This window comes from Indicator indicator, chromosome 14 (genome assembly GCF_027791375.1).
Source record: "Indicator indicator isolate 239-I01 chromosome 14, UM_Iind_1.1, whole genome shotgun sequence".
Lineage (NCBI taxonomy): Eukaryota > Metazoa > Chordata > Aves > Piciformes > Indicatoridae > Indicator > Indicator indicator.
In genome coordinates this window covers 11633224-11647362 of record NC_072023.1, presented here as the reverse complement: position 1 = coordinate 11647362, position 14139 = coordinate 11633224, and the positions used below count along the sequence as shown (strand labels likewise).

At 37.8% G+C, this 14139-nt stretch overlaps 1 protein-coding gene across 1 annotated transcript in view; it reads left to right on the top strand.

Moving 5' to 3' along the window:
• Positions 1-14139, top strand: part of POLR3B (RNA polymerase III subunit B) — a 75601-nt gene that overhangs the window by 15815 nt on the left and 45647 nt on the right. The window contains exons 10-14 of the mRNA XM_054386514.1: positions 3038-3160; positions 4664-4780; positions 5293-5427; positions 10201-10362; positions 13103-13303. Of these exons, the coding sequence (XP_054242489.1) occupies positions 3038-3160; positions 4664-4780; positions 5293-5427; positions 10201-10362; positions 13103-13303 (738 nt within the window). The remainder of the gene's footprint in view (positions 1-3037; positions 3161-4663; positions 4781-5292; positions 5428-10200; positions 10363-13102; positions 13304-14139) is intronic.

Here is a 14139-nt window from a genome sequence, read left to right as displayed (position 1 = left end):
GTCTGTGATGTCAACCCTGAATATCCCTGACATCTTTTTAATCCAGTCATCTGCCTGTCTCCATTCTGTAATTTAGCCTGATGGACTGCAGAACTGCATTCTAGGGAAGTGCCATGGAAACGCCTAGACATCATCATTAAGACACAAGCTGGGGGAGGAAGAGCTGGGCTCACACTCTCTCATGCAGTCTCTCATACATATGTGTGTGTGTGCACATATATCCATACACAAAAATTTGGGGCAACAGAAACCTCCCCAGTCCTAGGAAGCAGTTGACCCCAACTGGACCATTTTCTCCTGCTTGAATTCAGGATGATCTGAATATGCCTAATGCTTGCTTTGACTTGGCTGTCTTATCTCCACTGACTACTAGCCTTCCAGCCATGCTTTTCAGCAGCCTGCTGCTGTCCCCTTCCTCACCCCTCCCTGTAAAATTATCCCTGTGTGACATTGCCTTCCAACAAGACATCTTGTCTCCTGCTTTGCTTTTGTGCTAACTCCTTTTCCCTCAGCTTTGTTGATCATAAGCAGTTTAAGCATAGGACCCATTCTGATTTTGCTGTTCTCGATGTTTCTGTAACAAAAGCAACAACCCAGGAATATTTTGTTACTGTCCTGGTTCTGGAGTACTTGTTTAGTTTGGTTGGATTTTTTTTTTTTTGGTAGAAGTGCAGTTTTAGGGGCAAATTTACTAAAAAAGGAATTTTTCAGATTCAAATCTATCTGATATCATCATGGGCCTGTTGACTGCTCCATTAGTGTTGTGTGTAGGTGTATTGGTGTATGCAGCTCTGCCTGTGCTTGCTGAGAGTGCAGAGGAGAATAAATGAGTTTGCTTTTAGGCTACCGTATCAGCACATCTTTTTCAGTCGTTTGATTAAGTTATTAGGCATTACACATAGATTAATTTTTCTCAGTCTGCACTTATCTAATAACACAACAATATTTGGTGGCAGATTCAGTGTTTGCCACATACAAATTCAGAATTCTCAAGTGAGTTTGCTGCTACAAACTTCCACTAGAAAATCTACACAGGTGTAATGATACATGCTATTCTCATCTTGTTGTCAGGCTTGATCAGAGAATTCATCAAGTAAGAAGAAATCATCAATCCTCTTTAATTTACTGTGAGTTTCTATTTTTCAATGGACAAAAGAGCATAGTAAAACTGCAAGTTGACTTTTCCCCTCCTCCCTCACTTGTTTTGTTCACTTTTTGCATGACTCTTATGATCTGGTTGCCATCCTAAAATTAACCTGGTGAACAGAAATAGAGGATATCTTATCAGTTTGCATTTGATGTGCTTTAGATAAATGTGTTCCTGGTACACATGCGTCACATGGCACAAAGATTCCTTTAATAGAATTTTGTTTTTCTGTAGGCTGAGTGCAATAACTGTATGAATCTAGCTGTGGTTCCTAAACTGGTTTGCTGGGCAGCTATTAGGTCCTAGACACATGGAAAATGACAACTGTGAAGCTTTCATACTTTTGTAGACTTAGTTATGAGTCTGACTCTCGGATCATGAGGAGTTTTGTTAACTTCTCTGCTGAGGTTTTCTAACTACTATGTGACCTTATTTAAAAGGATGAGGAAGCATAAGAATATTTGAAAAACAGAGATCTGAACTGCAATAGTATAGTAATATCACCTGGGCCAATTCAAGTTCTGAGAAGATCCTTCAGATCAGTGGAGTGACTACCTAGTGGGAGCAAATATGCTGAAGCACCCTTACTTGATGAAGGAGCTCTGTCATGATTTGGCACTCGAGTCTGTCCAAGATGGTGTAACTGTGATCTGTGCTTTGCACTAAAACAGGAATGCTCCCACACTGTTACAGATGTGAACTGCTTTTGCACTGCTTTTCATTTCTGATAAACCACAAGATGAAGAGACAGATTTTTAAGTTAAAGGAACTTCAGCCAACCACTTTTTTGTTGTTGTTGTTGTCGCAAAAGAAAGAATAAATGAAAGAAAAGGAAAAAGCCAAGCACTTCACAATTAGAGCGACAATTCTGCAAGGGAATAGTGTTAGCTAGGTGTTAAGCACAGTGACACCCAATGAAGGCAATAAGAAGGAAAGGTATTTGTGCATTTCTGAGAAAAATGTGAGGTTTTGGGACACTGCCAGGTTTTAATGAGAACCAGAATACTAGGGTCTACATAGGCCATTATTTACAATGGTCTTTGTGACAGGCAGTTTGAAGAACAATATGAATGCAAACGTAGCTTCCTCACAAAGTTCTGAGAAACATATTAGAACTCAGCCAGAAGAGGGTTAGTGAGATTATTCCATTTCTTGATATGGCAGAGCTCCAGGCAAATGTGTGAAGGGGAGAGCTTTAGCACCATCTGGAATCCACAAAGGCCTTCGCTGCTGGCTGCCACCTTGAAACACTTACCGATAGAGAGATTTTCCTAAATCTGTTAAGCGCTTTCTTAGTTTATTAAGCTTTTTCCGCAGCATAAAGTCGAACAAGGTGTCCAAGGATCAGTGAAATAATAGAATGTCTTTCAAGTGGGAATTGTGTAGTGAAGTCATCTTCTAAGTGCAGCAAGCTGCAAAGGAGGTAAATTGTAAACATTTCTCAAATGGGACGTGCTGTATCACAGTCAACTTGAGTTTGCAAAATTGCTTGTGGTAAGTGGCCATGTGTAACTTTTTTAAAAAATTCACCTTCCTTTATTTATTGAAGATTCAGGCTTGGTCTTTGTTGTTACACACGTAGGGTTGTTATTACCTGGTTTGGCGGGTTTTTTTCAGTGGCAAAACCCCAGAGAATTTAAATCCTATCAGCGGAGAGAAAAAAAGGCTCTCCAAAAAGTGTGTGTGTGTTCCTGCTGCTTATCAAGATTTCCATTTAACGTTCTTCCGTAGCTGGAATATGTGCTGCCAGTGCCAGATGGCACAGTTTCTTAGAGAAGAACTAGCTCTTGCTTAGTAGTAATGCAGACAAACAATACCAAATTAGCATAAGCAAATGTCAGTGAGTTAACATAAAGCCTGTGCTATTTCTGTCTTTTCTTCTTTTCCTAGGCCATGGGTGTTGAAAGTGACCAAGAGATTGTACAAATGATTGGCACAGAGGAACATGTGATGGCTGCATTTGCTCCTAGTCTGGAAGAATGCCAGAAAGCTCAGATTTTTACACAGATGCAGGTGTGTCTTTTCACATGGCCAGAGGCTAGGAAAATCTAAAGATGGTGTGTATTGACCACTTCGTTGTGTCAGAAATTGGACTACATGTTTGTTTTTTTAGGGTTATTTTAAGATGAGAGTTTTTACAGGGAGAGAACCTGCCAAAAGTGAGGCTTTGCTCTTGTTGCCTCAATGAAAAAAAAAAACAAAACAAAACAAAGTAAAAAAAATTACTTGTTTTCAGAAGGCCAGGGTTACATTTTAATGCATGCGACAAGTAATGATGTCCATAAGATTTGGGGGTTTTGTTGAGGACCATTCTTAATTTTTTAAAAAGGAATTGCATGCCCCATTTCACAGAAGCCCCATGGATATGGACATGACCATTTCATTGTGAGTAATGTTCTCCTCCAATTCTAATATGGTTTATATAACCATGCTCCATTCTGCTAAAGATTTGCCAGAATTCTTTTCAGCTCATGTGCACTTTCTAAATTATCATACCATGGGCCACTTTCTTGGCAGCACTTCCATCATGTACATATCAAACTGCTAGAAGAAGCTTTTGAAGATTTGTCTGATTCTCTGTTTCATTATGAACTTTATCAAATCTTTCCACGTATGAAGTTGAATATTGCAAAGTGAACATCTCTCTTGTTTGCATCTTTTGGGGCTTTTCAGGCTGAGAGGTAGCATGTAAGCCTCCTAATTCAGAGCCAGAAGAGTGAAATGGTGGTGCAAGAGGAACATAGAGAAATGTGAAGAATCCAGGGTGGTAGATGAAGAGAAGTACAGGCGTTACTTCACGCCAGAAATGTCAAATGAAATGAGAAAAGAGTGAGCTATTGGGGGAAGAAAGTAACAGATGGGAAGGGGAATCATTTAGTGGAGAGGATAATTCTTTGGCATAGAGGGCATGGCTTCATTTCCAGACAGGAACTTCCTGTATGGACCTGGATAGTTTCTTTTGACTCATGTGATCTTGAATTCAGCAGGTTCCATTTCTTGCACTACTGGTAAGAGAGTAAGAATCCATTAATCACTGCAATGTATTCTTGTAAACAGTAGCATTTGTGCCTATTAAAAAGTGAGTGCCACCTCACAATTTAGTATATGAGTGAAAGTTAAGAAGTACACAAAAGAACTGGAGGTGAACACTAAAATTAAACTCAATATCTTTGTAATTTTTGTAATCCTTTTTCCTATATCACTGCAAACCCCTTTCATTATTGTAGTAATTGTGTTCTTTCAGCACTTTCTACTCCAGATGTTATCAACACATGATAAAGTTGTAGATTTAATTAGATTTATTTACATAATTTAATTGTGTAAATTTTCTTTTTCTTTTTTTTTTTTTTTTTTTGTTTATTACCATTACAGGTTTTTGGTAATTTGCACTTTGCTTGGAGTTTGTATCATCTGTGCTTATAGGATTGCACTGACTGAGGAATCTGTACAGATCTCCATGTGTGTGTATTTATATAGATTACAATTCTGATGTTAAGCTATTCCCTTGTCTTGCAGGCATTGAAGTACATTGGAAACAAAGTACGAAGGCAAAGGATGTGGGGAGGCCCAAAGAAAACAAAGATGGAAGAAGCACGAGAGCTGCTGGCCTCAACTATTTTGACCCACGTCCTTGTATGTAATTTTTTTTTTTTTTTTTTTTTTTTTTTCAAAAAAACAGAGCAAATGAGTGTGGTTATTTAAGGTCTGAGCTTTGTTCACAGGGAGAAATGTCTTTGATTGCTTTGTAGGTGAGATAAAGTAAATCATTCTCAAAATAAAGGGGAAGATCTGGATTGAGTCAAAAGCATTCTTTATGTTTATGAATGCTGTACCATTGAACTACATATCATCCTAGACATTTATTTCTGCAAAGCCAGGCAATATCAGCTCTTAGTTCAGGACCTTATTCTCCTGACTGATACCTTTATTCAGACTTGTTTTCATTTACTATCTGTTTCTGTGTCACTAACATATATTACTTATAGCATTTTTAAAGAAGATAACAAATTTTTTTTATAACTTCTCAGTCAGCCCAGATCCATTGATCTAAATGGATCTGTTGGTCTGAATAAGATGTAAGGAGCTGATCCTGAAACGTCATTATGCTTTTCCTTTTTTTCTTTTTTTTTCCCCTCTGTTTACAGGTGAAGGAATTCAATTTTCGTGCCAAGTGCATATACACAGCAGTGATGGTGCGCAGAGTAATTTTGGCTCAAGGAGAAAATAAAGTAGATGACAGAGACTACTATGGCAATAAACGTTTGGAGTTGGCAGGGCAGGTAAGTTTTTACTTGAGAGTGAAGTGCTCTTCTGGGATTTTGTGAGCATCTGCTTTTAAAAGATGCAGAACAAGGAACGTCCCTGTCTTGATTGAAAGGGTGTTCTCATTTTATCTTTTTGGCTTTTCTGTTTTGACTCACAGATATACTTCCCTGATTGAGACCAATGAATTATATCCTCGTGTCTGTATTGAGGATAAAAAGCACAGAGCAGTATAAATATGGCATTGGTTCTAGTTCCATCATAACACTTTAAGTACCCAGAAGTCAGCAGTAAGATCCATCTTCTAGTGTCCTCATCTAAGCCCCTAGGTAAGGGAATAAACTGGGACCAGCTAGGTGCCTTAGTGTCAGGTCCAGGCTGTCCACTATGGAGAACTCAGCTTCTGTAGCAACTCCCAGAACAGCCACTAAAGCTTCCTGTCATTTGGAGAAGCCTGTAAGATTGCTTATTTGTTTTCAGCTGCCTTTCTAGCTTCTGGAGTAGCACGAATTAACAGAGTAAGTGGTTTAAAGTTAACGAGCAACTAATGAAAATGGATTGCACAGACTTTTCTGCTTGCAAAATTTTAACAAAGGACTGTGAAGAAGGGAATGGTTTGAGGTGTCTGACTGGCAACTTCTTTTGCAGTCAGGGTGGCAGTTCACAGCTTTTGGCCAAACTGTCCCACGTGGTAGGAAATTTCCTATCAGGTGAAGGAAATACTTGCTGTGTTATTTGATTAACCAATTTAGATTAGGACTGGACTTCTTTGCTGTTCTCTGTATTTACTTGGAGTATTGGCAGTCAGTATCATCTATGGTTATCGATTATCAGGCAAGAACACATAATACACCTGGTTGGAGAAACTGTGCATCTCTGCTGCCCATGTCACTTGTACTGGGATTTCTGTTGTGGCACAAGTAACAATAACCATTCCCTTTTTGTTAAAATCCAGTAGGAATTCTCATCTTGTACTTTTTAAGGTAGGTGCTTGAGTATTATAGTCCTATTCTCCTTCCTACTCTGCCCTGCCATCCATACACATATGTAAACACACCCAGAGCACACAGCCGTTTCACAGTAAAAATGTACTTTGCTTCCTAGTTTCCTGAAGAAACTAAGACAACACTCTTCAACACACTCCAAGCACAGGTACAAGGGTAAAAGCCTCTTAACTTGTTAGGACAGAAAAATTCCTTTTTTAAAATTAATATACTGACTTTTGTGCTGATGCAGAACATATTTCTGAAGTGTAAGAAGCAGCAAGAGGACATTAGTGCGATATTCTAATGTGACAAATACTTAAAGCTATGATGGATTTATTTGGCTTCTGCTGTAATGTCATTGCTGTAGCTCAGTGTAGCTGTAATCAGTAAAATTAGTTGTTGCTTTCTCATTATATTGTTCTTATTTAATTGTATTGTAGGAGTAATTTGTTTTTTCCTAATGTTTTTGGAGGCAGAAAGTAGAGCCGGTAAAAAGTTTTCTACAAGCTGTAAGAAAAAGGCCTCTGCTCACAGAAACTTTAACAACCAAAGTAATTTTAAATTAACCAGAAAGAGGTTTTAAATGTAAAGGATCATCATAAAGCCAGTGGATGTTTTTTTTCTGCATCAAGGAGAACTGTGCAGAGGGGAGATGGGGGGGGGAATTGTAACACTTGATTAAGAGTAGTTCTGGCTTCCTTGTGATATTTTAAAAGCTCATTTCAAGCTGACCACGTGGAAGTCTCTCTGCCACATTATCAGTGTAATCCTGATTTCATTCAATTACAGACTAAAATGTGTAAGATATTTTTGTCAATTTCTGAACGTTTTTAGCTAAAGTTTGTGTGGATAAAACGAATGCTGTTTGGTTTGGGGTTTTTCTTGGATTTTGGTATTTTTTGGGTTTTGGTATTTTTTGGATTTTTTTGTTTTGTTTTTATGCCAGTGTATTCCTGGGATAAAAATCCTGATTATTTAAAATTTGAATAAAGGAAAAAAAAAAAGAAAGAAGGAAAAAAAAAAGAGGAAAAGATTCCCATGTGAGAGGAAAAACATAGTGGTCTAAACAATGTAAAGACATAAAAGACATTGTGTTTATAAAATTGTGTGAAAACAATAGCTGCTAATTTCACACCCCATGGGACAAGAGAGTACGAAATGTGCTTTAGCTTTAGATAACAGAGTTGCATCCACTAGCCAAGCTGGTTTACAGAGCTTTCTCTTAGTCCTTCTGCCACTAGAGGCTCAGTAGGCCAGGTGCCAGCTGAGGTGTTAGCAAAACCTACCGATTTCAGGCTTAATCTTTTCACCTACCTTTTCTCTTTCCTTAATGTGTTCATTATTTGCTAAGCATTACTCTGTTCTTTGTCCTCATCTTTTTTTTTTTTTTTTTTTTTGGTTTCTAATGCAGCTTGCTTTGTATGAGTGAGATATGGAACAGCACCAAAATCCGGCACCCTGGAAAGCAAGGGATTTCTACCCTGTGACAAAAGAATACCGCCTTGACTTCAGAGATTGCCTAATCCCAGCTGTTCTGATAATATAATTAAGGCTGCCTAATGTCTTTAATTTTGCAACCAGTTTGTGTGAAAGGGAGAATTTGGCACTCTAAAGGCTTAAACACTAAATAGCAATCTCAAGGCGCCTAATTAGAATTCTCTGACATTAAGCTAATTGGTGAAACTGTATTTCAGCAGCTTAACTTCTTTATTAATTTTTCTTAGTATTTTCAATGAAAATCAATTGATGAGCTGTCAGGTCTGTTTTTTCTTAAATATAATTTACTCTTTAGTGAAGAAGGAGTGTCTGAAGCAGGCTGAAAGGCCCTGGACTAACTATGAAATCCACTGAATATTATCGCTAGCATTCCATTCTTTTTCTTTAATCTGTTGCTCTTGACCTAAATAATGTGGTTATTGTGAGATTCTGCTTTGCCAGATAGAGCGAGCTTCTTGCAGTCTGAGATTGAGTGAAATTAGCAAAGTATGATGCTTTTGAGACTGGCAAATAAGAGTAAGTTGGTGTATTTAGTATGTAACTTTCTTCATTAATTAAGAGGAAGGATGGTGTGTCTTAATAATCCCTATGGCATGTGGAAATGGGAGATTTTTTCCAATTTTTTGATCAAGAAATGAAACAAAACCATTTTCTGAGTGAATTTTTAAAAAAATGTTTAAGGCCTACTCAAGTCTGTTGAGATCAAACTTATAACATGATGGATTTCAAAAGAGTCTAGTTTTTACTTGACAAGACTATCAGACAATTAAAATTTACTTCAGTTCTGCATATACAGAAATTAAATAGCACAACTGACTCCAGAATGCCTTGGCTTGTGGTGGCTGAATACCTAGCTTGTTCAGTCCTACAATGCTTTGTATACTGGGAGCTGCTATTTCTGGCAATGGTAGCTGCTGCATTTTCAGTTCTTCTAACATTTGAAGCTGCTGCAAAATAGAGTCCCAGGGCAGGACTGCTAGGCTTGGGAATTTACACTGCTTGCTTACAAATTGTGAACACTCCTAAAATGTATCATGTAATTCAGATTTGAGTGTTTTGGGAAGCTAGTAGTGCTTCCCAAAGAAGAGGTTGAGGAAACTGCAGAAGCAAACTGCAGACTGGAGAGAGAGAGGGGGGAAAAAAAAAAGATGCAAAACTTTGGTGGACTTTTATGGCTATTTCAAGCACTAGAAGTAATTAGTATACATATACAGGAAACATTTGGCTTAAATTGAAGCACTTTTGGAGGGTTGTATTGGGGGGGGGGGGTGTTTGGGATTTTTGGGGGGGATTTTTTTCAGCTGTGTTATGGAGCTTCTTTGCTGTAGGCTTTTGTAAGGGAGAGGTGTGGGAAACTTTCCACATAGTATCACTTCTAGGAAAGGATGGAAGCTCTTGAATCGTTTGGACTCTCTGTGGGTGTAGCTGATTTTTCCACAGACTGTGATTGGCAGAAAGTAGCAGGATAAAAGTGTATCTGGGTGAGGAAGCTGCCTACACGATCTGAGACATGTCTTGCTAGCTGTCAAGAGCAGAGTTTGCTCCTGGGCTTGCCCAAAAGTCTCTTAGTTCTGCTTGTCCAGAAACAATGGTTATTGTGCACCTTTTGTGCTTCAGTCTGGTCCTGCAAACTGTGCACTGCCTCCAGATTCTGTGCTGCTGAGTTTCTTCCCCTAAGGACACCTGGGTGTCTATTTTCCATTTTAAGTAGCTCCTGGGAAGGGCCACTTTAAACATCCTTTTTCATTTTTTGTAATAGACTATCTCAAAGTTACTCTTCATTTATTATTTTACTGCAGTTATTTAATCCAATCTTAGAATAGAAACTGGTCTTGCCTCCAAATCTTGTTTGTAATTCAGGCTTGTGTATTTAGGATATCAAGTATTGAAAAGTGTTTGTGACTTCAGGAAGGAAGAAGTAGATCAGATGGATTATAATGTAGCAGATTAGGGAAAACAGTAAATGGATAGTGTAAAGGTGGATGGATATGCTGAGATATTGTGAAGTAAGGATTAAAGCAAACCAAAAAGGGATAAATGCATAGGCAGAGACCATTATTCTTCTTAATTTGTTTTCTGTTATGAGGTAATCTCTAATGCTGCACTTCAGCAAGGCAAAAAACTTCTGAGAAAAATATAATTTGAGAAACAGGGTATTTTTTAACTGAAAAGAATGATAAAGGTGAAAATTTTAAATGTGTTTCCTTCTACTTGTCCTACCCCTTCCCAAATCCCCCCACACCCCAAGATTGCAAAGATCTAGAGAAGTATAATTTTGCCCTTAATCAAATTGTTCTGTATTTTCAGCTTCTTTCTCTTCTGTTTGAAGATTTGTTCAAAAAATTTAACTCTGAACTGAAAAAGATTGCTGACCAGGTAATCCCCAAGCAACGTGCAGCTCAGTTTGATGTAGTGAAGCACATGCGTCAAGACCAAATCACCAATGGCATGGTCAACGCCATCTCCACTGTAAGTATCTTTGGTTTTCCACCACAGTGAATGAGTGAAATGTGTAAATTCTGTTCTGATGGCCCTACTGTTTTCAGTCATAAAAGCAAATCTTTTTCCACATTCTTCATAGACAGAAATTGCAAAACTCTGTCATGGGCAGGGCGTTTGGAATTCACTGAAGGGTCATTAATCACCAAACCACTCTTTTTTCGCCATTTATTTCAAAGTTATGTCTTAGTATTTTTGAAGAAGTGGTAGAAACAAGTAAATCTGCAAGAAACAAGTAAAATAGCAATCATATTTTTATTTTTCCAACTTGCTGTCTTCTATGTGCTTCATGTAGTTTGTTTTTGTTTTTTTTTAATTAGCTGGATCTAGCCAGGGTCAGGTTACATCATATGTCCAAAAGGTAGTTCAAAAACAGCAGAAAAATGGCATGAGCAGAAGACCCCTGAGAGGGAGGGGTGGGGGAAACCCCAGCTCCAGGCTTGAATTTTGACCTCTTTAAGGGCAGTGCCTTTTTATTCATATGAAGTTACTAGTATGAGCAGATTTGCAGCATTGAAATTTATGCTTCTCTGCTAATGATACTGAACTATTTTCTCTATAAGAAAGACATTGAAATCCTGGAGCAGGCCCAGAGAAGGGCATTGAAGCTGGTGAAGGGTCTTGGAGAACAAGCCTTGTGAAGAGTGGCTGAAGGAACTGAGGTTTTTCAGTCTGGAGAAAAGGAGGCTGAGGGGAGACCTTCTCACTTTCAACAACAGCCTGAAGGGAGGTTGTAGTGAAGTGGGTGTTTCTCTGTCCTTTCCCTGGTAACAAGTGGTAAGACCAAGAGGAAATGGCCTCAAGTTGGACCAGAGGAGGTTTAGATATGATATTAAATGAAACTTTTTCACTGGAGGGGTTTTCAGACCTTGGAATAGGCTCCCCAGAGAGGTGGTTTTGTCACCATCTGTGGAGGTGTTTAAAAGAGGAATAGATGTGGTGCTAAGGGACATGGTTTAGCACCAGACATAGTAGAGTTAGATCGTGGTTGGAGTTGATGATCTTAAAGGTCTTCTCCACCTAAAGAGATTCTACAATTCTGTTTATCAGGGAAAACTGCTACATGCTGCATTATTACAAAAAAGAATCCCTTTAAATATTTGTCTTGGTTAGGTTTTTAGCCTGTGTCTGGCTTCTGCTACAATGGATATTTTCATTCATGCCAGTAAACAAGAACAAAAATACTGTTACTAACTTTTTATTTCTTACCTCACACATCAGCGAGAGCAATTTGTGAGATGGTTTCTGAAATCTAGCTACTAGCTTATAAAGTACTTTGAAATCCATATTTTTTTAAGAAGTTAGATTAGTCCTGGTAAAAATTGTGCAACTTAATTTTTAATCTTTGGAACTCTTGAGAGGGCTTTTCAGCCTAGCATGAAACAGAGGTTTTTCTTCAGTTCTTGCAAACAAAATTAACTCCACAAATTGCATCCAAACCCACCAATAGTCTGTTGCTTACAGACTGTTAAAGCTTATCACTATTTAATTTTATGAGTGCCCCAAATGTAGTTAAATCTCTACAGTGTATGTAACCAAAGCAATTGACAGATTTGTTTCTCTAAATGCTACTGCTTTCTTCTAGCCAGTGCCAGTTTTTCCATTTGGACTGACAGAGATAAATCTGCAAACTATTCAGTACACAGTGTAAAGTCTTCCTTCTTCTACTATCTTTGGACTTTTTTTTTAGCACCACATAGGCAGTTAAACACCATCTGCTCTTAAGCATTGAAAATAATTTCTCAGGAACAATGCCCAGTGCATACTATTCAAGAGATTAAGCAAATACCATAAAAATCATTCTTGGAAATGACAATCTCCAATCTCACCATAATGCTTCAATGATAGTCTGAAAGAGCATGAAATAACTCAGCAAATTCATAATTACACCAGTAGAATGCAAAAGAATGCATAGCACTGCTGCACTGACTGTACAGTGGTGTTCAGTGATACTTGCTATAGGTCTCACTTTTACCCTGGAAAATACTAGAAGACAGGGTGGGTTAGGGAGTAGCACTGAATTGTAGCACTGAATTTCAAGATTTTACAGTAGAGATTATTAAACCTGCTTGGCATGGAAACATAGTTCTGTTCTGGAACATTCTCTGAACTCCTCTATTTTTCTGACTAAAACTACAAGTGCCTTTGACAGTCCTGAAATATGAAATGTCTGACATATGCATAAATCTGACATTTGTTGTAATCCTACCAGAGAGGTTGGATAGACCTAATCACCACCCTATCCCCAATCTTCCTGTGTGAAAAGACGCATCAGTAAATCTTTTTCCTCTGGATTGTAAAAACAAAAGCCTGCAAGAAAATACAGATGAATTTGGTATCATACTTCTCCAGTGTAAATGCCTGTTTCCTACAAAAATAACAAATCACAAAAAAGGCAGAACTGCAACTCTGCAAAAGTGTGTTTTTTTCAATATACCTTTTCTTTATTTGTGTTTTTTAAATATTAGGGAAAAAAAGCTATAAAGGCAGAACAGAAAAAAATTTCATTTAGTGGCATTTAAGTATCGGTTTACCTGTGAGGGAGAGATGATAACGAATCTGAATATGATTTACTTAGTAATAGCAAAAGTATCTTCTCATCTGAAAGAGCAATTCTTTTGTTTCAACTCTTTTTAGTTCTTAGTACTGAACTTTTAATAACTACTAGTAGATAGGGGTAAAGTGCAATAACGTTCATTTTATTCTACAGGGAAATTGGTCTCTGAAGAGATTCAAAATGGACCGCCAAGGTGTGACACAGGTGTTGTCCCGCTTGTCCTATATATCTGCTCTGGGAATGATGACTAGAATCTCTTCTCAGTTTGAAAAGACGAGGAAAGTGAGTGGTCCACGGTCATTACAACCATCTCAGTGGGGGATGCTCTGCCCATCTGACACTCCTGAAGGAGAGGTGAGGATCTTCAGTATTTTTTGTCCTGAGGAACAGAGACAATGTTTATTTTGAAGCAGGTGGGGGAGGAGGAATTCTCTTCAGGAAGTTTCTGGAAAGAAATTATTCTCAGCCTGATAACCTAAGTTGTGTGTCTTCTGACATCCCATTTGTTACATCCCAGTCCTCCTTACTGAATTGCCTTTTTTCTCCTGTTTGAGTCAACTGGCTAGAAACTGTTGAGAAATAATTTGGCTGTGTGAAAAAGCCTTTAGCTTGGGGAAGCAAAACACCTTTTTGTGTTTTAAAGACATCATTCAACTATTTCAACAAATGATTGATGCTGACAGTCTTTTTGTTTGGTTGGTTTTTATCTTTTTTTTTTTCCCTGAATAGAAAGTACTGAGTGAACTCTAAACTTACTGGCATAAATGTGTAGCAAATTTGAGCTAACCTCATTAAGCAGCTGAAATGAAATTGCACTGAATATGATACTTGGATATTTTTCATTTTAAAATGTGGAAGTTTGTGTTCAAACATGCAGAATAACTGGCAGATAGAAAAATAGACAAATTTTGTATTTCTGTTATGCTTCTAAGTAGCTGTGCCTTGAAGAGAGACATATAGGGCTATACATAATTGGATAACTTAAGAAGTCTAACTTCAAAATTTGTGTTTCTTATTAGTTTGTAAATACTGAAACACTACATTTCAGTGCGATATATAATTTTTTTCCCCTTCTGATTTTCAGCATAGTTAATTTGTTTCATTTCTTTCACTTTATATTTTGATTTATTTTTTTTTTTCATAAATGTGGTTCTGGAAGAAAAATAAATGTGTAATATTAATAATGTGGA